This window comes from Ambystoma mexicanum, chromosome 11, assembly GCF_040938575.1.
Source record: "Ambystoma mexicanum isolate Mex_15411 chromosome 11, UKY_AmexF1_1, whole genome shotgun sequence".
NCBI lineage: Eukaryota > Metazoa > Chordata > Amphibia > Caudata > Ambystomatidae > Ambystoma > Ambystoma mexicanum.
In genome coordinates this window covers 1,356,572,640-1,356,599,613 of record NC_090934.1, presented here as the reverse complement: position 1 = coordinate 1,356,599,613, position 26,974 = coordinate 1,356,572,640, and the positions used below count along the sequence as shown (strand labels likewise).

General features: G+C 45.2%; 1 protein-coding gene across 3 annotated transcripts in view; it reads right to left on the bottom strand.

Moving 5' to 3' along the window:
• MYZAP (myocardial zonula adherens protein) overlaps positions 1 to 26,974 on the bottom strand; it is a 372,512-nt gene that overhangs the window by 177,859 nt on the left and 167,679 nt on the right. For all 3 annotated transcript variants that reach the window (XM_069624910.1, XM_069624909.1, XM_069624911.1), the window contains exons 3-4: positions 6,068 to 6,154; positions 5,149 to 5,310 (exon numbers count right to left, since the gene is read on the bottom strand). In XM_069624910.1, the coding sequence (XP_069481011.1) occupies positions 5,149 to 5,310; positions 6,068 to 6,154 (249 nt within the window). The remainder of the gene's footprint in view (positions 1 to 5,148; positions 5,311 to 6,067; positions 6,155 to 26,974) is intronic.

The window sequence follows — 26,974 nt, the reverse complement described above, 5'->3', positions numbered from 1 at the left end:
TTCGTTCCATTTCTCTACTGCCCTATTCAGAATTACTTGAATGTCTGGTTTATTGTCAAGTCTCTACTTTTGTCTCAGATAATTCTATTCTTCCTCGTTTTCAGTCTGGATTACATGTCGGCCTTGTAATTTCACCGAAACTGATCTTTGTTTCTATCCCTCCAAACTCTGCACGTTACTCTAAACACTCATCTTTGCTTATTCTCTTAAACTTGTCTGAAGCTTCCGATACTCTTGAGCACGCTCTTTCTTCACTTTCGTCTTTTGAGTGCTCCGAGTGTGTTCTTTCATGGCGTAGGTCACACCTATCTGAAAGGACATTCTCAGTCTCTTTGGATGGTTCCGTTTCCGACACTCTTGCGCTTGTTCATGGTGTCTTCCCCCCCGCCCTCCCCAAGGCTCTGTCCTCGGCCCATTTTTTTCCCCTTTATATTTCTCCTCTGGCTGAAGTTACTTCTTTGGGTTTCTCATCACTTTTATGCCGACGCTTTTCTTGTCTTTTTCTACATTCACTTCTGAAGTCCACAATAAACTTTCAGCATGTCTCTCAGCCATCAATTCTTGGGTGACGGAATATTTTCTTGTGGTAAATGCTGCCAAAACCGAAGAACTTTTATTTCCTGCAAATGTATTTATTTGGCATTTATAAAGCGCACCGAGCCTGTGGGCTAATACTATTCCATCTCACCTACCTCCTCCAATTTCCTTCCGACATTCTCAGCTTCCTGTTACTCTCACAGCTTGTAACTTGGCTGTTTATTTTGATTGTGCTCTTTGCTGCAAGCATCATATTTTTCTATCCTCTTGCGCCTGTCTCTAGCACTTATATAACATTCGTAACACTCGTCTTTTCTTAACTTTTAATGCCCCTAAACATGTGATTTCCTCACAAATCTTTTCACGACTTTGCTACTGTTATGTTTATTTAGTCTTCCTCCCTCATCTTGTGGCAAGGAATTCTGTTTTTAATGCTTCCATTTGTCTTCCTCATAGTCTTTCTCCCCGTGACTCTATTGCTTCTCGCTCTACTCTTGGTTGACTCTTTTTATTCTCATCTTCAATTGAACTTTGTGTTTAGTGTTTAAATTTCTCCAGGGTCTGGTACCTGCCCATCTCTTTGGTATCATTTCATATTCCAACTTGTTCTCTTAATTCCCAGTCTCAATTTCTTCTAGCAGTTTCTCGTCCGCCTTGTGCTAAATCATGTTTTTGTTCTTTCACTTGGTTAGCCCCTTCCCATTCGAACTCTCTCCCTCTCTCTCTCTCTCTCTCCACTGCATTTCTTCATATTCTTTATTCCGTTCATTCACTGAAGATCTATTTTCTCCAATTTAACATATAAGGCTGATTGCTCTTACATTGTTACTTGCATTTCCCCATTTTATTATACTGTTTTTATGACTATGTACAGCACTTTGGTTTAAAGTGATTTATGGATCACACATAAAATACAAAATTAAGAGGTATGATTTGACTTCAAAAGCAAATGTTCCAGAATTGTGGAAATTGTTCTATAAAAACATGTCACTTAACAGCAAAATATAAAAAGAGTAACTCGGTTTTCAATAGCTTCACCTCAGTTGGCCCTCTCTGTACAGTCACTTACAAAGTCTCACTTGTCTGATATACAAACAGGTATTAAATCACTACAAATTGCACTGAAATTGAGAGTAGAATATATGGGTAAAACACTGTAAAATATGCCTCTCTTCAAATAAGAATCTGAGGTAAACTGCCATGATTTAGATGTACCACCCAAAGGTTAATTTACCTCAGCAGTTTTACATTGTACCTTGCATTGCACAGTGCGAGTCCAAGAACAAATAAGAGATAGTCTTAGTGCAAACATGATATGTAAATAAATAAGATTAAATATATTTTACTTAAATGATCAGCATTCCAGGCCATGCAACCTCACCTTTCAAATGAATGGCAAGTACCAGAGTCCTGCAATACTCTAGAGTGATGAAGGAAGGTCTTTAACTACCTCTGGAATTGCTCTGGGCAAGCCACCGAACCAAGGGGACAGTCCAGCCCCAAATGCTCCGTCACATCCTTTCTGCATGAGACCAAAAGGAACGTGGTTCTTTAAGCATTCCTGTGGGGAGTTGTCTGTGGGGAGTTGTCCGAACTACCCAACCTTACATGTGATGAAGGCAAACTCTCAGGGACTGGGTTGGTCGAGCTGCTGCCCCGTGTACCCTTCTCAGAGGGTGGTGAAACATGATCCTGCCGGCTCCATGTTCCCCGAGAAACATGGTATGTCCCATCTTGAGGCAACCCTCTACCACTGTCCTATACTACTTCAGTTACCCGAACGCCAGGCCTGAAGTTAAAATGGTCTGCAGACCAAAGAACCCAAGATATAAGAATCTGAGAATCACTGAAGGTAAACAGGTTATGTTCGCAAACAGCGGTGCTACCATTCCACGTACCTATCCCGAGCCAAGCAGGAATGAAGAGGACCGCAGTCCTCGTGCTCTAGGATGCACAACACCGAATGCGGGTCTTCAGGGGAGAGCCTGTGGAGTGTCACAGAGTTGAAATGATTTGCACAAACCGCAAGTTAACGCTGCACACCATTAAGGCCAGGCATTCATTCGCCTAGGGGCAATGCCTTCAGGCAATTGACGAAGGCAAAATCCTGCCTCGAAGCAATTATGCTGGAAATTAAGACTCACTAGAGAATCCACACAAAGCTTGCATGCACTAATGGAGAATAAACGACCCCTTAGAAAACTCTGCAGCCTCGTGAGGATAGAGCCAGCTGAAGCAACAAAGAGGAGAATGCAGCAGGAAGTGGATGTGCCTCCTCAGCTCCCTTGCCAAAAGGGGAGGGCACTGGAAGCAGGAAGCAAGAAAGGAGCGACGTCTGTCAGAAGGCTTTGGCGATATTAAAAACCCTTGGCAGCCCCAAGCTGGAAGCAACCCTGGTTTGGAGAACCTGGAGGAAAACGTTGGTCACACTGTTGTAAAACAGCTTCCTAACCTTGAGGCACATGGAAAGCCAACCCCCCCCCCCCCCCCCCCCAAGGCTAGCTTCGAGCAAACCGTAGGAAATAAGGGGAATGGCTTGACCCAAGGTAGGAGGGTGGCAATTTGTACTGCCTAAGAAGAACCCCAATGAGGGGAAAAATGCTCAATTACTGCTGTTAATATTTTCCTTGCATGTCTCTTAATTTCGGACCATCCAAAATGATTCTTCCCTGAAGATAAGCTACGATCCTAAGGTGTTCAGTATGAAATGACTGGCAGCTAACTTTGTGTCACCATGCACTGGTAAAATGACTATGGGCTCGTGCTTTTATTTCAGCTTAAGAAAGTAGAACTGGCTGCATGGAGCCAGCATGGTAAAAGCATGTCGGCAACGGTTGTGACAAAGACACTTGACATAATTAAAATGACATCATCATGGTAGCTGCACCAGTGTGGAGAAAAATAGAATCCTGTCAAGAGCAGAACTTCAAAAACCCTTTGGAAAACCAGAGGGAAGAATCCATATGTAGAGTCAAAATGGAGGGACATACAAGAAACACAAGTTGGTGTTTAGAAGATAATTCTCCATAGTGCCATTGTTTAATATTTCCTTGTCATTTCCCCTTCATGATGAGGGTATACATGACCCATATATAAAAAAAGGAGTCCAGTACTGAATGCCCCCCCCCACCTCCATTATATCCACTGTTAGTGGCATTTAATAATACATTAAGATTTTTAGATTAGCTTTGCTGGATCATATCTCTTTTTACTTATATACTTTTAGCAAATTGGCTTTACATATACACAACATGTTGTGTATGCATATCCCCAACATATACACAACATTCTTATAAGCATACAGCATATAAGCATACAGTGCTTCTTCCATCAGAAAATGTTAACATGTCACGTTACCTCAGCTTTACATAGTGTATTGAATACATACTGTCTTTAGGTATCCATCATTTGTGGCGTGCATTTCAATATAAGAATGAGTTCCTTAAATAAACCTATTGCATCACAAGATAATTCATTTAAAATCGCTACACATTCCATAAAAAAATTCACAAAGAAATATATAAAATTAATATGGCTTCCCTTCATAAATGTCTTCCACATGTCTGCTATGGCTTTGCTGTCACATGTGTTATTATGGCGTTTCATCCATTTTGCACATAAAAAGGTTAAACCTTCACAATCAACTAAAATGTGTTCTGCTGACACATTTAAAATGTATTCTCCCCACAAACGGCACCAGCGACCCGCACGTGTTATGGCGGTTTTTGTCCCAGTAATTTCAAGTACTCGACATATGTTACATTTAGTCCGCAGGTACTGTCTCGCAGCCCAGCTACTTAGATAGGCCGTTATGTACTTTGGACTAGCATCACGCTCTGTAATATATGCTATGAAGCGACCGCTATGCACGTGCGTCGCTAGGTGAACCAGATCAGCTTCCTAGCTGCGTGCCTCCACTTTCCGCTTTAGCCACTTTTTGCATCGCATATATATATATATATATATATATATATATATATATATATATATATATATATATATATATATATATATATTCGATTGTGCTCGATATTGCTTGCTTAACCCTGCTCCTCTCAAAGTCACATGAAGTCTTGGGCACAGAAAAAAAAAAACGTCTGTGCAAGAAAGCTGCTGGACTGCATCAGGCATATAGTGAAAACTCAGCAGAGAGCATTAGGTATTTACCCATGGTTCGATGTCGACTTTACCGAAAACCTTTGAGGTCTTTTTTACTAAGACAATGTTACAAACAAAGACCGATTTAATTATTTTTTTACTTGGGGGCTACCCCCCCCCCCCCACCACCCGTTTCCCCGTGTTTTAAACTCCCCCCCACACGTTATATATATATATATATATATATATATATATATATACACACACACACACACACACACACACACACACACACACACACACACTAATTAAATTGGTGCTTGTTCAAGTTTTGCCCACTTGTCTACTATGGCGACCCGCGTGGTAAGAAACGTGTAACCCAAATTAAAAAGCCACACGCGTCTATGAGAGTTTCCATTTGCGTACATTTGTAGAAACCAAGGACTTCTTATAACTTGTGTACTGTTAATGTATCCACGCGGCTAGTTTGCTTGTGAAGAGCAGCACACTCACATCTTTGATGTAATTCATCTCTTCCTTTAGCTGATGAGTGGACCACTCGTAAACAACCACTTCATTCTGCTGCTTCCTGTCTGACCGGTGCACCACTCCGTAGACCATGCCGTGGGCCGGCAGTCGAGCGGCGGGGCCCCCCGTCGGTACAGTGTAGAGATGCTGGAGAAAAGATAATTCATTAGTCCCAGCAACATTAAAGGAACATAAAAATCATAGGAGAAGTCCCATCTATTCCAGCAAGTTACTCTTGCATCGAAATAGACATTATGTGACGTGTAACAACAAGAATCCGGGTCCAATTCATAAACATGTGTCGCATTCATTGCACCGCTATTTTATTTGTTTTACACACTGCTCGTTCCCTTGCAATAGGCAAACACATGTGGGTGCCTTCACGTTCATTGGGTGGCTGAAGACAAAGTAACACAAAGAAAGAAAATCAGAGTTTGTAATTGCCACGCGAGGAGGATAGGAATGCAAGGGTTCAGGCGGGATCATCTACAGTTCTGCTTTCAGTGTGTACCATGAAGCATCACTCAAACCCTTGTGTGGCCGGAGCCAGACAAAAACATGCCATCGGAGCATTTGCCAAGCGCATCTTCCGTCATCTCTGCCCTTTATCCCGCCCACTCATCTCCACCTCCAAAAGCACCTGCGCTGCTTGCCCACAACACCTGCGCTGCTTGCTATGCTGCTTCAGGTTTAATCATCAAATTATGTAAGTTCCCTATTCAAACTTTCAGTTTCTAAATAGAACAAGCTCTGCAGTTATTCACAAGCAGACTGCTTCCTCAAAATCACAAGGTTTTCTCCATTACTAAAAAAATAAATAAAAAAAAATAAAAAACCAAAAATAAAAAACACTGCACATATTGTGTGTCCCAGGCATATAGGCATTCATCATTTGGGATTTTACCAGGGTCGGTTGGTCATTTCCATTTTTTTCAGGATGCAAAATGCCATTCTTCCGTCGTCGTCTTGTAGGAGAATTTGTCTTTTCGACCTAAAAAAAAGAAAATAAACAAAAAAATAAAAAATAAACATTTCACTACAATACCCCTCTACGAAAAAAGGACAGATATGGATATACTTATGAACTACCCAGTCAAATCAACCAATCAGATATAAGATTTTTTTTTTAAACCAGCATCTCCCATGCTAGGGAAATCCTAGAATACCGAGATTTGGAACCTACACCCAGAACGGTTTTCTTAGAGCAGCGACTTTGCAGAGTGAGTGCTGCAACTAAAAACATACCACCTCGGGATCTTTAACACGCATTCCTGAGTAGCTGTGCATAGTGTTTATAAAGCGCAGACCTAGCTGGAAAGCAACAGAGCGCTGTACACAGGGGACACGCCGAGGGGGGTACAAGTAGGGCGCAGGGGGTAGAAGAGCAGCCGGGACATACTGGGGAGATCATGTGATGGGGTAACTGCAAAAGAGGAGCCTGCAGGGTTGGCTGGTGCAATCTGTGATGGTCAATGTGTGGAGGGAATGGTTCTTCGGTCCGTCCTGAAGCGTGGGATTGGGGGGGGGGGGAGGGATAAAGGAACCAGTCTTCACGGTGTTGGTACTTTTTTCCGAAGACAGGGCGCATCCATCTGGTGGTCATCCCACCCAACTAGCCCAAAAGCTACTGTCCAGAAACTAGAATGGTCTATATTGTGCAATACTAGTGGCCGAGCAAGTTCTACTTAAAAACAAATGTTTCATTTATAACGCGCTGGAACATCGCCCATAGGCATAGAAGCACATGGACAACACACACAACAACCTGCGTGAATGTGATTTCTTTACAAAACCGTGGCGATATAATTCATTATATCCGCGCCGCTTGTGGATTTGCCCAGCTGCCCCACTATCACCTGGATTTGCCCCAGATCTGCACTGTAAGTGCATCAACCTCCATTGCAAGCCACGAGGCTTGCCACCTTCCAAGATGGCCGACCGTCATCTACACAACCACCTACCCGGCCCCTCTGCACTGCGATTGGCTCAATTCCCGAATTTACAGCCAACCACAAGCCGGCAGGCTTGGAGACGGCCCACGATCTAAGGCACACATCGTAGGCGCAGTGCCTGTCTCTCGCCTGTCTACGCCGGCGAGCCTAGGGCCACGACCCCTGTCCCTCCCATGCCATCCCTCCATCTAACAGGTTAAGCATGCTGCTCTCCTCCACAACTATGCTCCCCACCGGCAGCCAGTGACCTGAACTGCTCCCCAACCAAAACGGAACCGGTGTTCATGCACCTCCCAACATTGCCACTCCCGAGGTCCATCTTGCACAGTTGGGCTCACAAACTGCCACATAATGCATCAATTCATAACTTGCATCTACTCTACTCTGCAATCCACTACTTCCGCGTGACCCTTATTAATACCCATTGGGCTAGTATCTTGCAGTGCATTAGCAGAAGTATCCAACCCAGTCTCGACTTATTAGCAATTTCGAATTTAGCCTGCGTTGCTGTAGCATAACTGAAACTGCCTATTTCTGCACAATATTAGCAATTTCGATTTTAGCCTACGCCTGCATTGTACTACCAAATTGAATCTACCCACCTCCGTACTCTATTACCAAAATTGAAACTGGCTATCTATACCCATCTCTGACAATTTACAGCTCTAGCCAAACCTGCTCATGCCCACACTCCTGCAACTGCCTACTGTGCTCACCTGCTTGTGCTCAACCTATAGCCACCTAACCCGTCCTTAGCCTAGCAGCCCAGCCAACACCGCTCTCATAACTATGCTCCCTTGGCTCATTCTCACCATGTTCCCTTTTTGTGTCATGAACAACAATACACCATGTAGCAGCAATAGCTACATACCATACTATAATGGACTAGCTAAACTCGGCTGCCCAAGACACCACCCCATCCCCTGTCCCACACCCTTCCTGCCCACCCTACCACCATTCCCACACACTGTTCATCAACACCACACCAGCTAACACCTTATCCAACAATACCAACCCCACTAAAGATGACTACACTGTTACCAACCCCAACCCTCCCAATCCACCAGGATACCGCCCCACAACCAACCCCACCTTCCCTGACTGCAACAGACTTGGCTCTAGACTCCACACCATATCCAGCAAACTGCCTACAACACCTATGACCAAGGCCACCAACAAGAATAGCGCTAATGCCACCAACACGGCATCTCTAAAAGGAGCACTACTCAATGTCAGATCCCTAGTTGCTCACCCCACTGAAACTGCTGACATCATCCTCTCAGCAGATCTAGACTTCCTTGCTACTACAGAAACATGGCTACATGAAGCATCAGGACCCTTCCCAACTCTTGCTATTCCCGACAATTACTCCATCCTCAGAGCTGACAGACCCAATGCTCGGGGAGGAGGTGTAGCAGTCATATTCAAATCCTCACTCGACCTCAGATCCATCACTTCCCTCCCACTAAAATCATGTGAGCACCTCACCATTAAAATACAAACCACCCCTAAGAGCACAATTACTCTGCAACTAATATGTAGACGTCCAGGTCCCACAGGTACCTTCGAGGAAGACATTACTTCCCTCATAGCCGAGAACTCTAAGCCCCATTCCTAAAATATCATTCTAGGAGACTTTAATCTAGGGTACAACGACCCTAACGACACTCCTGCCACCAGCATGACTTTACTCAAGTCATCACTCTACCTACCTATCAGAAAGGCAGAACTATCGATTGGGTCGCAGCCAGTAACTGCAATATCACCTGCAAAGCCCCACAACCTCTGGTATGGACTGACCATTCCCTCATACTATTTGACATTAACCTTAACAACCCTAACCCCATGCAGCGCCCCCACGCACCAGCTTGTCTGACTAGAAACAAGCGCAACATTACTGCGGAGACCGTACACCTCTGGTTCTCCCCCTCCTAAACACACTCCCAGCCACTGCTGACCTCAACCTTCTAGTCAACACCTACAATGACCCCATGACTAATGCCATGGACGCCGTTGCCCCACTAAAGCTACGCAAAGGTAAACCTAGAGCTCATCTGAACTCTTGGTACACACCTGAACTCAAAACACTCAGAAAAAAGAAAGCCAAGATGGAAAACAAGTCCCTCAGCACAAAACAAAACCAATCTCATGACCATCTCCTCCCTTTACAAGAAAGAGATAATCCGCACCAAAAAGGAAGCCTATAATGCTAGAATAAATAATGCACAATCGTCTGCTAAAGAACTCTTCACCATTCTGAAGGAATTAGAAAACCCCAACCCACCGACCGACACTTGTGTGAAAGACAAGCCATGGTGCACTAGCATCCAAAATGCCCTGGCCAACAAAATTACTGGTCTTCAAACCAAAATCGAGGCTAAACGACTACAACTCCCCAACAGCAATGCCTCCACACCTAGCACATCCGGCTTTACGTTCAAAATGGTCACTATATCCGAAGTCCAAAAAATTATAGCATCCCTCAAACCCTCTAATTGCAAAGGGGATAGTTGCCCTGCCCAGATCATGAAAGATGCTGCGAGAGACCTAGCCCCCTTCATCTCCAAACTTATAAACCTATCCCTCGACTAATTCTGTACCTAACAACTTGAAAAAGTCATGGGTTCTCCCTCTGCTAAGAAAACAATCGCTTGACCCTGCCATTCCCACTAATTACAGGCCTATCACCACGGTCTCCTTCCTGCTAAAAATCCTTGACAGAGTTACCTACCTGCAAATTCAAGATTACTTCGAGTCCAATCAATTGCTAGGCCTGCGTCAAACTGGCTTTCATCCTCAACATGGAACAGAAACTGCCCTTGTTGACCTCAAAAGTCAGATTGACGACATCAAGGACAAAAGCAAAGCAGCTATCCTACTCCTCCTAGACCTCTCAGCAGCCTTCGACCTGGTTGACTACAAAATACTCTGCAACCACCTCTCATCTGCTGCCCACTTTTCCCCCTCTGCTGTCATGTGGATACAATCCTTCTTAGCCAACAGAAACATGAGGGTTTTTTTCATCTGCGGCTGTAGCAGACCGCATCCCCATTACCTGTGGTGTCCCACAAGGTTCTCGTCTCCCCCACCCTTTATAACATCTTTACAAAGCCTCTCTTTGATAAACTGGACCATCTGGGTGTCACCTACACCAACTACGCAGATGACACCCAGATACTCCTCACCATCACTGGCAACTACAATATCGACACCACTAGGATTAACAAAATCTTCTCTATCATTCAGGCATGGATGGCAACACATGGCCTCTGCCTGAATGATGAGAAGACCGAGTTCCTCCTAGTCGGATCTCCCAACAACCTACAGAAACTTAGCCCTGACTACTCCAATTTCATCATCGATGGCAACATCATCCCAGTCGTTAAAAAACGTGAAAAGCTTAGGCTTTTACCTTGACGCCAATACCAACCTCTCCAAACAAGTCAACATCACCGCCTCAGCCACAGCCTACACTGGGAAACTAATTAGGGCCTGCAGACCTTTTCCATCTACGAATAGCTGCCTCATACTGGCCAGGGCTCTCATACAATCGAAGCTTGACTACTGCAATAGCCTTTACCTAGGTGCCAAGCAAGCTATAATCAATAAACTTCAGGTTCTCCAAAACAATGCGCTGCAAGCAGCATTAACATCCCAGGCGAGAGCACATCTCCCATATAAGAATATCTTGCAAATGGCTATCCATTCAACAGAAAATTGACTTAAAATCCCTCTGCCTTACCTACAAAGCCCTAAACCACCTAGCCACCCCCCTATCTCACTAACAAACTCACTCTGAAACCAAGCACTAGAATCACTAGATCCTCCAATACTCTCTGCCTCGCTGTGCCCAGATTCACCACTAAAAGAGCTGGTGGCTCGAGTTTCTCGGTCCTTGTCCCTCAACTTTGGAACAGCCTCTCGCTGAACATCAAATCGACCAAATCCTTCCAACTGTTCAGGAAATTAGTCATTAGTTGGCTACTGGATAAAACCAATCCCAAGATAGACTAAGCACAGTACTAATTGTATTTATTGTACATACCATACACATTTTTAACCGCGTGCTCTAACTACCATTGCTTGTATATATTGCATATTACCTCTACAATTCTATAACTGCATAACTTATATATATTGTACTTCTGTAACCTGTACTTTAAGCGCCCTTTTACTCCTGGGTCTGGTGCGCTATATAAAATAAACAAACCAAAAAGGCAATAAGTAATCGGATGCAAACAGGCTGGTCCATGAAGAGTAATTAGAAGCTTTAACCATGGATCTCAGTAACCTCCTGTATAAACAGGTCTTACTAAGGGCTAAATGCCGATTTTACTTTTGAACAATCCTTCTATATTACGAATGTTTACAGTGCAAACAACAATCATTAAGTATTTCTATCAATTCCTGCCTATTGATTTGCATTCAAACTGCTCAGTATGGCATCACGATCAAGTGTGGCCAAATACACACAGTGCATACAAAATAAATATTGTTGGGTACCATTACAATGTAGATAATCAAATATAAAAGATGCTAACAAAAACCCACATCAAACACTTCCAAAAGAACATTATGCTCTAAATGTATTTGAACAGAGTCATAGGATAATGTACCAAAGGTTTATATTTGCTTACACACTGACTTCTCACTACATTGATAAAGGAACAAGCTACATTACACCCCCATAATCAATCAGGGAGATTGTTAATGTCCAGGTGGATAGCTCACAAGTTAAGTCCTCGCCAAAGACATTGGCCCACCTTGGACTTTCTAACTTAGAACCGAAGGCAAGGCCGACTTACCCTTCCCCCCCCCCTGAGGTAAAACCAATGTAGATAGGGAAGGAACATGTTTTACAGTGCCAAGATGGAGAAATCTGGCACGAGTGCTACATAAAAGTAGAAATTAATTATAGATTAATACAAAAAGACTCATCATTGAACGTTATTTTGGTCTACATGTTTCGACATACAAAAGTAAGAATTCACACCAGGCCACACAATCATGGTTGTTTGGTGCAAAGAACTGACCTGTTCCGACTCGCGCCTCCAGTATAAAAAATAGCTGTGGTCTCCCATGCACAATACAACTAGTCTTCACTTAGAGCAGGGGACCAAAAGTGTAAGACCTCAGTCTCCAAATCCCAGAACAACCTGTCTGGTGGGCACTTAACCCCCAATAGTGTTTGGCTACATCATGTCAAACTGATGTTATTCTACATGGCGTCTATGGGATATGTGGATCTATTTCTGCCGGAGCCGCACTGCAGAGGGTTGTAGTCTCTGCAGCTGGCATTGCTGATTAAAGCTTTTAGTGCCCCTGCCAACGTTCACAACTATGGCCATACAATTCAGTATACGGCTCAATAAGCTTTTTGGACTAAGCATACCCAATTTATGTTTCTCTGATCCCAGGTGTCGGATCCCAATCTTTACTCCTTTCAAACTTTGAAGTCCTGTTTACTTCAGCACGATAAAAGAAAGACGGAATGTGTGGCGTACACAGCCATCCTTGCAAATGCCAGCCAGGTGGGGCACAAACTATGGTATACTGAAAGCAGTGGTGCCAGTTCAGTAACTGTGTAGTGCACTGTTTAATATGAAGTACGAGAAATGACTCCTTCCAAGAAATCGAGCATTACCCACAATGCGCAACTTGCATGAATGCCGGTACTGTTGAAAACAGACCCTAAACCTGAAAGTGTTTTCCCTTTCAAGCTCACCCTGGTCTCCAGGACTGTCGCACACAATCACTCTTCCCAAACAATCCTTGGACTACCAGTGTAATTTATCGGAATGATATGGAAAAGAAATCACATTGTAATTTCATGAATTGTCCAATTCAAGCATTGAAAATAAAAAAAGGCGGTATCTGTCGTATTTCTGGAGTATGTGCCCTACCATGACCTGCGTGATGTTCAAATGACATGGACTATTGCAAGTTTTAGAGTGCAACCAAAGTTAAGAGCAGGTAGCCGACTAGGAATGGCCTCTAGGGCTCTAATCACAAGAGCTCCGCCAGTCAAAGCAAAAACTCCACATAGGACTTGTGCATCACATGAAAAATAAGGAGTCAATTGGGAGTCACCAACAGGATACAAGAGTGTACTTACTGCGTACTGCATCTGTTAGGAACTTGTGTACGTTAAAGATTGGTGTATGTTTACTCTAACAAAAAATAAAGTCTACAAACAAAAATAAAGTGAAGGTCCATCATACCACTACCAATTCAACATCAACGCTCACTTTCACTATGGATTGATGCAACCTGCTTAATAGTTACTGTTAAGGTTGAACTTGTAGTGCATAAAATCTCGAAAATCAAAAGAAAAACAAAATAAAAAAAGCAGACAATTACGAGAGATTTTACCTGGAAAAGGTGTTTTTCCTACTGGAAAATCCGTGTTAAAAAGTGTTCACAACAGAGTTAAAACACATATGAAGCCAAAAAAAATCCCATTGGGCACATGCCTCCAAAACATACTGTATCAATTTTTCAGAATGTTCCAGATATTTGGAAATGTTATGCATTGGAACCGCGTAGACAATTACTCTAAACCATCCCACAGCGCTATTCCGCTCACTTTGCAGCAGCTCACTCGGACAGGAAACAGCACGGGATATTCCTGACTAAGTTGTATTGTAACCACCAGCTCCCTTTTAAACGTTCTGTACAACTGGCCATCACACCATACCCAATTTACCCCCTGCAGCCCACAGATCTTAAATCTGTGCCAATTCAAAAACATATCGATCGATTTGACAGAAAGGTATTATATGAGTGCCGCATTGCATTTAAAAAAAGAAAGTTCTCGACTGAGACCACCAACACATCAGATTTACGGAATCCTTCCAAAGACTGTCACAATAGGACCACTGCCTTATGTGTTCATAATACGATTCAAAGTCTCAGACATATCTAACCGGTGGGTTCAAATAATATACAACATTTATGTGAGGTCCACACTGATGGAGAAGCAGATCATCAACCAAACCAGATCTCCCAGGGGTCTGTGTAAAGCTTAAACAATACCAGACATTTTATCAACTATTTTGTCAGCAACAAATTGCCTGGAATTAGGCATCTCAGCTAAGAGCTGGGAAAAATCTTTTAATAACAAGGTTCATCATGGAACCGACCAATAAATAACCATATGGGCTTTTTATCAATTAGGAATAATAACTTCTGATTGGCTGCAGCAAAGACAGCGGCAAGAACTGAGCTGAACGGCATAGCTATAGCACGGGAGCGGCCTATGAAGAAGACCCCAGTTACTATACTGCCAAATCTGGTCCTCGGTGTAGGATGTCTGGAAAGGGTCATGGGAGAGCACTGCAGAAAAAATAAGATCAGCAGGTTATTATAAAGGTTATCTCTAACCTTCCTAAAGGGCAGAAACCATGCAGCATTTTGACATTTCAACACCCCACTTGCAATGGGGGAAGAGGTGCACTGTTTTTATGGCCCCTCTGCTTCTGTTCCCCCCTCCCACCCCTTCCCCTCGAATTCATCTCCCTAGAACTTCCTGGCTCCCTGAATGGAAGATTTCCCCATGAAGAATAATTGATCACTTCACCTAAAATACCTATAATAATATTTAGAATGGGGTCTACTTCACCTCCACGTATTTAATTACGTGGATGGTTTTATTATATGTACTTGTTTATAAGTGTACAAACTAAACTTGAGACAATGAAGGGGGCCCTTTGTGAATTCCAGTGTAATATCAATACAGTTTCTATAGCCTATAAAACTTTAAGGGGGTAATTCATAGATTTCAGCGCAGAGGCAGCGCACGCGAGCAGCGCAGAGGCGGAGCGTGCGCCAGCCTTGTGCGCTAAACAGAATTCAGGCGCACCGCGTATTCATGGATTTCCAAGCCATTTTGAGCCCCGACGCAGCGAACATCCCGTTGCACAAGGAAAAGCCATCGAAATTCCCAATACGGTGCAAAGGGCCGCGCTGTGGGATGTATTTACCCATGCATCCGAGCCATACCTCAAAACTGTGCAGTACTGACATGGAAAACATCATGATGGCCAGAGCTTCCCAGAAAATGCACAGGGAAATGCATGAAGAATAGGCTGCCACTCATTTTTGCCGATGTTATGGGCACAGAAGGACACTGCCTAAAACCACCATTGGACTACCCACACAGTAGTCTGAAACCATTGGGAATGGCAATGCCGATTGCCAAAAGCAAACCCATAACTGTGGAGAATTCATTTTCTTAAATCCCAAAAAGGGGTGCAGTACCAGTACTCACCACTATCCAAAAGCCGGCGTTTTAAAACCACCAGATTTTACTTTTTTGTAGAAAACTGAATAAATGAACCCAAAACAGGCCAAAGAAAGACTTACTGAGAGGTGGATCCAATGTAAAGTTATATTCTGAAGTGACTTGAAGGTTTATAACAAGACTGGCTGAGCTGGGGATTTCAGCAGTTTAAGTAAATTTGGACTGAAAGACATTAAAAATCTCAAGGTTTAAGAGAAATGAGTGACCTACTTTGAGTGTCACATAGGTTGCAATTGTTTAAATGTCATAGTTTTGAACTTAGAATCAGCATTCTAGCTGCATATGTAAAAAAATTGTCTTGACTTAAACTGGGAAACAAAAAGTGACATTTTATCTGAAACCTGGCTTAAGGAACTGAATTCTGCCTGGCAACTACCCCCATCAGGAGTGAAACTTGAGTCACAGCTGTGTTCCCAGGCCTAGCTGCCCTTTTGCTGCTCACACCAAAAGGGATATGACACTTCCCTGATTGAATTACCTGGGCTCTGCAGGAAATTGAACAAAGCCCTGTCCTGACTCAGGCAAATGTTTTATTGGCGGGAGTCGTAAATGGAGCTTCCTCTTGGCAGAAGCTGGGAGGGGCAGCGTCTCTGAGCTTGCCAGAAACTGGAAAGACTGGTTTCTGTACCATGTGACATGAAAAGACACACCTCTATAGCCAGAATATGGTTTTAGAAAAAGATGAATAACTCATAGAGCGGACATGTGAAAATTGTATAAATGACACCATAATTCTTGTGATTTTTCTGCCCACATTTTAAGAGGTTTTTAGAACCGGTGGCATGTTCAGGGGGGTTTTAGCGGAAAAGAGGATATTACTCAAAATGTGTGCATGTGAAAAATCTGACACTTCATCAACTAATGTCCATACTCCTTGCGCACATGTGTGTAAATTTGGGTCAATGTCCGGAATTGCAAAATCAGTTAAAAAGTGAAATATGTGCCATTTCTGAATGCAAGCCCCCAGGAAGAGCAAAGTTTGGACAGGGTATATCTCCTGTGATATGTGATGTGTGCATGTAATTTTAAACCAATGTTTACCTCTGCAAATATGTCTTTTGTTATCAAATATAGAATGTGTGCAATTTGACTGGGGAGTGTCCTCTCTGCAAGCCATAAAATGACATCACTCTGACACAACCTAGCTCCCCCAATCAAGTGAGAAATGGAAGTTTGACCAATGATAAGTGGAGAGGGGCTGGCTAGTGATGCTGCTCACACACACCCATTTTCAAAACACATAAAAGCAGAGAGACAGGACAGATAGGAACCTTCAAATCCATTTGCAGCTGGAAGCTCTGCCGGGAAAATCCATACTTTACCTCCATCAATCTCCAGACAAAGCTGTGCAGAAAGATCCAGACTTTAAATCCCTCAATCTTCAGAATCCAGAGAGAGAGCTGACCCAGATCACTGTGAAGTGCAGAGACCAGAGTCCAGTTTAAAACCTGACCAGATCCATGGCGAGGCCCATTTCACTCAAGAATATAGTGTGAGTACCTAGAAAACTGTGCAGAACCAATCTCCTAGTTAAAATAATATAATTCAATCTAGCTTAATCTAAGTAGAACTGTCTCCTGTCACCTGTCATTTGCATAGCTGTCACCTGTCATTTTCTAGTTGCAAGCTGCACTTGTCTTTTTGAACTTTAAAATTTCAAATCTGAAAAACGACCTTTATTCAATCGCTCATATCTCCGCGACCGTTTGTGCTAGAGACTTGCAGTAACTTTCATCTGGAAGCTGAGATCCTAGGCTTTCCTAGGACCCCAAAACGATAGTGATAGTCCTTGTAGTTCCTCTGTAATCGCGCCAGACGCATCCGCGAATTTTGCCGCGATTTGAACATTTCTCCACTTGCAAAAAGATAGCTGCTTTTGCTTTCCTCTGAAAAAAAATCGTTTGCCTCATAAAAACTATCCCTGCATCACTGCTAGAGTGAGCCTGAGCTAATATTAACTTGATTTCACTCACCCTGAACCTCTAAAGGGAATTAAAAGCATTTTAGCATATTTTTTTCTTCATTTCCAGCACATTTAAAAGCCTTTTGCCTGTGTTTTCAACTTCTGTAGTCTAAGTTGCTGGGTGAACTGAATTACATTTGAATTGCATTTCTGAGAACTGTGTGCTTCCTTCCATTTCCTTGCATTGCATAAAAGGGGGGGTGAATTGCCAGAGAAAAGTGATTACATTGTTTTGTTGAAATCATATTGAGTATTTTCTATACTGCATTTCATTCATTCAACCTTGCATTTCCTTGAACCCTATAAAACATTCTCTTCCACATTATTCTTCTGTCCCTATTTACCAGTGTGCTATCTTATCCATTTCATGTCAACTCCTTAGTGATTATAAAGAAGTGTGCTAGTGCCAGATTCTCCGTTGTTAATCTTTATCATATCAGATTAAGTGTGATATTCAATTATTAATTTATTATAAAGCGTGATATCATATATATTGTTTAAGTTATCAAATAAACCTTTAAACTTGCAAAACAGAACTACTTCTTGGCTCAGTGGGGTCAGGGGGATTCCAAGGGAGGGGTGTTATATAGGGGTAGTCATCCAGAACGCATGAACTGGACATAAAGTTATATCAATAAGGGTTTTCATTCAGTATTATAGACTAGGCGTTGACTTAGCTGTAGTGTTGAATTGAATCCTCTTACAAATTGGGGGCTCGTGCCGGACGTTTGGGTTAGATCTACCATTTGTGCAGATTAATACAGCGTGCCAGCTGACCAGATGCACATATCCGGTCGGATCACCACGCTGTGTTACGCTGTAAAGCATTCCTCAAAAGGGACACTCCAAGAAAAGTTCTGTTCTGCAAAAATAAAATACAAACTTCTGTAAGTCAGGACAGAGACCAATCTCTAGAATGACGACCTTAGTAGACATGAAAATAGCCAGAGAGCACTTCTTACATAAGTTATTTGTGAGAGGTGAATGGGCTGAGCAGGGCCAGGAGGCCTGGTTGCAGGCCATCACGCGACAGGCCACTGAAACAGGGTCAGACTTATGGAGAGATCAGGGTCCATTACATGTGGCCCTGAGTGAACTATATATGGCTCCTAAGGCCAAAGATGAACACGACAAGATTGTTAGGATAGCGGCATATTTATATTTATATATGGGAGCCATACAGAATAAATGTGCTGAAGGCCATGATCTGGCAAAAAGGCAACAGATGGCGTTAGAGAAGGCCCAATCTGATCTGGACTCTTCTGAGCAAAGGCTGCACAGAAGCCAGGAGTCAGAAAATGAGACCAGACAGTACATCACTAAAATAAAGGAGGATATGGATGTGCTGCAAAAGGAAAAGTCAGAACAGGATACCAGATTTCGGGCCTTGCAGAAGGAACACCAAGAAGGTTTGGACTCCCTACTGCAAAGCCAGAAAAAGCTGGAGCAACAACTGGACTTCAACAGGGTATGTGCTGAGCAGGTAGTCACCCTGCAAGGCCACCTAGATAGGGAAAAGGCAGAAAGCAATAAACTGATTCTGAAAGACCTGGATACCCAGGCAGAGTTTGATGAAGAGCGCCGGAAAGCTGGTGCCTTTCAAAGGCAGAGGGACGACCTGGCGGCACAAATGCAGGCTCTTAGTCAGGAAAGAGACGCCTTAGGCCAGGAAGTCTGCCATTTAAAAAGAAAAATGGAAGAAAATCACCTGGCCCACCAGGGACTGGGTGACCTCCAAAAAGAACACCAGAACTTGTTAGGGCACACCAGGAGGGTGGAGGATGCTCTAGCAAGAAAGGAGCAGGCCAATAGGGACACAGCTCAGGAGGTAACCCTCCTGCAGCAAAGACTGGCCCAGTGCTCCAGGACCAATCAGGAAACACAGAGAGAGAATGAGGCTCTCTGCCAGCACAATGATAGGCTCCAGCAACAGGTAGCGATGCAGGAGAGACTGATAGAGTCTAGTAAGGCCTTAACTGAGGAACTGAAGGCACAAATGCAGGCTCTTGCATTGCAACAGGGAGCAGGGGCGGATAGAGATGAGGTTCGCTGGGAAATGGAAACTCCGGAGCATAACCTCAGGAGCCCTAGTACCAGAGGCCCTCATACCTCTCAGTCCCTGGACTCTGCCACCCCCATGTCCCCTGGCGCACGTGAGCACAGGGCCACAGGGATGGCAGATTACTATCCAGCCAGAAGCATGGGGCTCATAGGCCAGTACCACCCAGGAATGGAGGGGCGGGCATCCGGGTATGGGCACCCAAGCACAGTGCAATTTAATGGGGAACCCCAGGAGAGTAGGCCCATTAAGGGCATCCTGAAAACCTCTGCCCAGTTAGGTCAGTGGGGGGGGGTACCCATCAAATCCTGGCAGCAAGGAGGAATCTGAAGACTCCTCTGAACTGCGCAGGACACAGGAGACCAGGTCCCCACATTCGGCCAGCCATTCCCAGGCTCGCAGAATCCGGGAAAACCTGGAAGAGCAGACAGGAACCTCTGGGAGCAGTGCCTCTGAGTCAGAGGAGGAATGGACAAGGGTTACCCGAACCAAAAAGGCCAATAAGGCAAAAAGGGCCTTGCTTAAGGACCCCTTAAAGCAGATTAAGGCGATCAGGAGCGTCATCACGCCTTACCATAAGAACGCTAAGTATTCTGTTTGGGAGCACTTAGAGTTGTTTGAGCAAATGATGGAGACTTTCCATTTGAAGGACAGCCAAAGCTGTATTCAATATGTAAAGTGGACCTTCTCCCCGGAATACTCCAGTTTCTTTGCGGGGCTGGAGGACCAAAATCATTTAAGATGGTCCACCTATAAGGCGGCCATCTTGAAAAAAATTTCTGTTCACAGAACTCCTCAAGAGGCTCGCAAGGCAGCCTACAATTTGCAATGTGGGGAGGATCAGGCCCCACAAGAATTTGTGCAAGAACTGAAACGTGCTTTTGAGCAGACCACCAGAAGGGTGCGCACAGACAGTCGAGAATTCATAAATACATTTTTTCATGCCTTGCCCAAATACATAATGACCCAGCTCGTGAGGGATTTTCACGAGAAAAGATCTTTAGACTGGGTCCTTGAACAGGCTACCCGGATCTATGAGGTGCAGAAACCGATAGATAGCAAAAGTAATGCCCAGAAAAACCCCAAAGCCAACAGCACCCCTGCTGCTGCCAAGGTGGCAGAGGTAAAGGTCACCCCCGTTTTGGATTTGGAGATGGGGGGGCCTAAAAACCTACCTGCACCTAATAATGCTAGGCCCAGGAGGTCCTCGGGTCAGTCACAGACAGGGAGCCAAGGAGGCAGCCCCACAAATGGGGTCCCTCGCTCTCCTGATTATGTAAGTCCCCGTTACAAGGGAAATCGACCCATCCTGGGTTATGTGTGGACTCCTCCAGCCCAAGGGGGGGGATCCAGCCAAGCACCTAACCCAGGGAACTTCCCTCCAAACTTCCCACAGGAGGGCAGAAATTTACCAAACCCTGGGCAGAACTTTTTCCCCAGATATCCACCCGACTTTCAGCCCCAAAACCATCCATCCTTTTTTCCCCAATTCCCTGAGCCCAGACCACTGAATCCGGGAGAGGGGAGGCCAAGGGTGGAGGGGTACCCAAATCTTCCCAACCCGGGGTATTACCAGAGGATGGACAGCTACCCTTCCCGGGATCAGCCCAGGGGAGAAAACAGGGCCCCGTATCAGCCTGAGCGGGTTTCCCAGTTAGAGCGCCAGGTTCAAAACATGGCGCGGGATCTGGGTCACATACTGAGGGCTCAGCAGAACCCTCAGATGGGCGTGCCGGCGCAGAACGCACCCAACTCTGGACCTGGTGCTCCAGAACAATGACGGGGGCAGCACCCCGATAACTCACCGGTTCCCAGGGAGGAGGCACAAAGGGAAGGGGGGTGTAAAGCCTTGGAGGAAGCTTCCTTCCTCACTTGTAAACAGCCCCTGGAAACCCAGGAACCGGAAACAAAATCTCTTGCCCCTGAAAGTCTGCCTCCTAAGGAGCAGAGGGGGGGTAGGAGAAACAAAAGACCCAAACAGACTCAGTTTGAGGAGGAGGTACAGATCTTCCAATTTGAGGGAGAGGGATCCTCAGAGGATCCTGGGAAAAGGATCTTCTCCTTCAGAGAGGGGGGAACTCCTCCCAAAGAAAAATGGGTCCCTAGGGATGCAAATCCAGACTGGGGAGATGTGGAGACTGAGCTACCGCCGCCCACCATCTCATCCCAGAACCAACAGCAAGAAAATCCCCTGGTTCAAACCCATCCTGGTGACTGCCTCCAAAAAGGGGGGGGCGGCCCAGAACCGGAGCCAGGGGAACCCACAATGGCTCTGATCTCCAGTTGCCAACTTTTTCTTTCAGATTCCCAAGGCTCTCCGCAGAATTCTGCCCAAATCTCTTCGCTAGCGATGTCCAAAACCAGAAAATTAGCCCACCAGTTGTCCAAAAATGTACATTATCTGTGCCCTCTTGAGGAGAAGGAGGGAAGATATTATGCCCCGGTACAAGTACAGGGTCAGGGTACAATCTCAGCGCTGGTGGACACTGGATCTCAAGCTACCCTTCTGTCCAGAAGGGCCTTTGACGAACTGAATGCAGGAAGGGGAGAGAATTACCAAATTCCTCTCACCTCTCTTCCTGGACAACTGCAGAACTTTGACGGGAAGGAAATTCCCGTTGAGGGGACTGCAGACTTGGACATTAAGATCGGGCGACACAAGTTGAAACACCCGGTCATAGTTGTGACTCCAGAGGGCACCCCTTGTTTACTAGGGAATGACCTCCTGAGGAGGTTGTCACCCCTAATAGATTGCGTAAACAAGGTCCTCTGGACCCAGACTAGCCGACCAATAAAATTAAAACAGAGTGGCAACCATGTTAGTTTAAACGGCACCTGCCACATGGTGGAACAAAAATCTGACCAAGTAGAATTTCACTTCCAGAATAGCCAAATTCCAGACGTGACAGTAATAGCAGTAGGACAACAGACTGGTGATGGGGGGTCCTCTCTATTTCTGAAAATCAACCTTCCTTCTAGTTTAAGGTGGTATTCCACACTGGAAGGAAACACTCTGAAATTCTATACTAATCCACAATCAGAAACCCCCACTCCTATAGTCCAGAAAGATGTGAAATCAGCTCAAAGTCTGGCTGATATTCAGCAAATTGGAGAGCAGTTGTTCATCCCTGTTCAGTTAAATGATGGGAAGGACTCTGTTCTCGCTCGAGTGTGCGTGAACAATGGTAAGAGCTTCATCAGCGAAGCCATGTTCCGCCAACTCCCAAAAGATCCAGCCATTCCCACCTTCAAACTGATAGACAAATGGGAAATGGACCTGGAAGCACCCAATTCCAAACATCTCCTGCCAAGCAGGTGTATGCTCAAAATCTCCATTGGCAACAAGAGCATAGTCCACAATTGTTGGGTCGTGCGAGACGTCCCTGCCGCCTTTTACTTAGGCAGTGACATTCTCAATCGCTTTGCCATTAGTTTGGACCTAATAAACTTCAAAGCTTGGTCCCGATTAGCGGATAATCCCATGGGCTTTGATGATCCAGAAAAAGCATTTAGGTCAGCTCAATTGCTACCTTATGCAGTTGAAATTCAGATCAAAGAGGAAGTCACCATCCCAGAAAGGACCCGACAATTCTCCCTGGAAGTGAAAGTTAAAAGAGGACAACATTTGCAAAACCCTGATGCTTACATACATCTAAACGCTTCTCTCCAACAGCAAGGGTTAGGGGTAAACCCAACTCCATTAGTCAACATAGAACATGACACCATTCCAATAGAGGTGGATAACAGCGACTTAAAGAGTATTACTCTAGCCGCAGGCACCATTATTGGAATGGCGGTTGATGACCGACATTTCTCCATTGATCTTGGAAATGAACTGCTAGGGCCAATCCCCAAGGACTGCTTTGACAGTGACAGTGATGACAATACAACACCAGACAGGATTTTTACCCGGCATGGGGGAAACTTCTTGGTGTACACTTCCTGCCCCTATGGTAAGGAAGATGTGACTTGTGACTTCAGGAGGGATGAGGTGATTTTCCAGGTCCATGAGGGCTGCCTTTCCCACCTGAAGCCTCCAGTCCAAATCAGCACTCTGACCAGGGACTTCTCCACCCAGCTGGAGGAGGCCGCTGAGATAGCCAAACCAGAAGTCTTTCCAGGCTTCAGGCAGATGGTGGAAGAGAGAGTCAACCTAGCTGACGCCTGTGTGACTCTGGAACAAAAGCAAAAGTTGAAACAAGTTTTCTTGGATTTCCAAGATCTCTTTGCGGTAGACTCATATGACTGTGGCCGCACCGACATCCACACAACAACAATCCCCACGGACCCTGGCATGACTCCTGTGTTTGTGAAGCAATATCGTTTGCCTCTCGCATCCATGGAGTCACTTACTGAAATAATTAAGAACCTTGAGTCCAGGGGAATAATCCGTCCAGTCCACAGCACCTTCAATAATCCGGTGCTGGGAATATTAAAGCCAAACGGCCAGTGGAGACTCTGCGCCGACCTCAGGGAGCTCAACAAACGGGTCCATACTTCCCGATGGCCTCTGCCCTACATTGACCAAGGGCTGGCCCAGATCCAGGGGTCACAGGTATTCACTGCAATAGATCTGACCAATGGATACTGGACTGTGCCTGTCAGTAGGGAGGACCAATACAAGCTGTCTTTTACCTTTGGGGGCCAGCAATACACATGGACCCGGACTCCCTTCGGATACCTTAACTCCGGTAATGAATTCAACATTTTCCTACATAAGGCCATGCCAGACCTGGGTGCGAGGGGTAACCTGGCTTATGTAGATGATGTCCTCATCAAAAGTTCATCTGTGGAGGAACACATAGCGGAGATCCGTTATGTTCTGACACAGTTGAGGGCCGCCGGAGCAAAACTTTCCTTTCAGAAAGCACAGTGGTGTAGAACCCGTGTTAATTTCTTGGGGCATGAGATTACTCCTCAGGGTCTCTGTCCCCAGGAAAAGAAAGTGGAAGCACTTCAGAAACTGAAAGACCCCACAACTCTGCGGGAACTAAGGAGCCTCCTTGGACTGACTAATTACAGCAGAAAGTTCATTGAGGGCTACGCAGAGATCACTAGACCCCTGATTCATCTCCTGAAGGGGGGGGTCAAGTGGGAATGGGGTCCAGAACAAGCCGAGGCAGTAAGACAACTCAAGAGAAGCCTCTCACAAGCGCCTTGCCTAGCTTACCCTGTCAGAAACAAGGAGTTCTTCCTGGAGACAGGGTTCTCTAATACGTGCTTGACGGCAGTATTATACCAAAAGCATGACAAGGTCAATAAAGTAATCTCCTATGCGAGCAAAACTTTATCCTCTGTGGAGGAAAAATTCAACGATTGTGAGAAGGCACTCCTGGCAACGGTGTGGGCATTGAAGAATTACCGCCCGTTTATCCAGGGGGAACACATCATAGTGGAGACTCCACACCAGCCTCTGCAATATCTCCAAAGTGATAGAATCCGGACCGGAAATGTGAGTAATTCCCGAATTACTTCCTGGATTCTGTCAATGCAAGGCTTTCCTGTGGAGGTCAGATATGGCCAAAATAAGAAGAGTCCCCTCGCGCAAGGTCTGGCTGACTTGCATGATTGTGCCAGAGAAAACTGTCTCGAGGACGAAAGTCTGAAAATCAAGGACAACATGGAGGCATACCTTAATTCCCCCCACAAAGTCTTTGAAGAGGACAAGTGTGAGGGAATGCCCACTGTCTATGTGGATGGATGCTCTTACCATGTTGACAACAACGGGGAGAAAGAACTGGTGGCCGGCGTAGGGAATGCATGGGTGAATGAGTCCCCAGAACCCTCCGCTGGATACAAAATTGGTCCCCGAAGTAGTCAGGTGGCAGAATTGATGGCTGTGCATCAGGCCATCCTCACTGCTGTCCAGCATCAACGCCGCGAACTGGTCATAATCACAGATTCGGATTATGTACGGAATGGGTTTGTGGAGCACCTGGTTAATTGGAAAACCAGAGGCATGTTATGTGCTAACAACAAACCCTTGAAACATGGGAAGTTGATCCAAAACATTGATGATCTGGTCACCTCGAATGAGATGACCATCTATTGGAAAAAGATCAAGGGTCATTCCAAAGTAGAGGGACCAGACAAAACTGGAAATGACTTAGCTGATCAGCTGGCCAAAACCGGGGCCATCCAAGGGGATCTAATTGAGATTGAGTCCCTGTTGGGGGAAATCCAGGTCACTGCTATCACTAGGTCCCAGACAAATGCTCACAACGACCTTTCAATTGCACAATGGAGTCAGGAGACCCCTGATGCTGATTTGATTACCGCTCAGAAGGGGGATCCAATAATTGGTAAATTTTACCAGCACCTTGAGGACCCTGAGAACTTTCCCCTGACGGATACCGATTACATTGGGAAAGAGGACCTAAGAGTGTTGATGAAATGTCCAAAAATGTTCCGGATCCAAGACGGTTTGCTGGTAAGGAAATCCAAAGCTGGCCACGATCAGTGGGTGGTTCCTACCTCATTCCGAAGCCTGATGTTAAGTCACGCCCATGATGCGGCCACCGCCGGTCATAGGGGGTTTCACCCAACACTGGAAATCTTGAGAGGTTGCATACTGGCCACACATGGGGCAGGACCTCGACCAATACTTGAAGGGGTGTCTCGTGTGTGCACAATTTCAGCCATCATCCCTCACGCACCGCGCGCCTCTCCAAAAGAGGGGGATGACACTGCCATGGTCAGATTTACAAATCGACTTTGTAGGCCCTGTGATTCGCTCGGCTAGGGGGAATAAGTACATGTTGACTGTGACATGCTTGTTTACCAAGTGGGTGGAATGTCTCCCAGCCCCAAATTGCAAGGCAGAAACCGCAGCTGCCTTGATGATTAACCACATCTTTTCCCATTTTGGTCTACCTCAAAGGATTGAGTCAGACAGAGGTAGCCACTTCACCAGTGAAGTAATGACAAAGATGTGGGAGATACTGGGGGTCAAGAGAAAGCTGCATATTGCTTATAGACCAGCTTCTTCTGGGGCAGTAGAGAGATATAACCGGACAATTGTGAGCATATTAAAGAAGTTTGTGGCAGATTCTGGGCCAAGTTGGGATATCCGATTACCTCTGGTCCTAATGGCCATCAGATCTACCCCTTCATCTGCAACCAAAATGTCACCATTTGAGTTGATGACTGGGCGCAAGATGGTGCTTCCTCAGCATTTGCTCTACAGGACCCAAGAGCAGACACTGATAAATGCCTCCACTACTCATGAGTATGTGGAGAATTTAAGGAAACACCTCCAACATGCTTTTGCTTATGCTCAGCGGAATCTAGAAAGATCAGCTGATAGCATGAAGACCCATTATGACCTGAAAACTTCCAGGAAGGAATATCAGGTGGGAGACCGGGTCTATCTATACAACTTCCAAAGGAACCAGGCCAAGCAGCGCAAATGTTTGCCTACATGGAAAGGACCCTTTGAGATCATCGACAAGATCTCCCCTGTGGCCTACAAAATCCACATCCCCAAAGGTCCTTTGGCAGCGGGGGAAGACAAGTGGGTCCACATAAACCAGTTG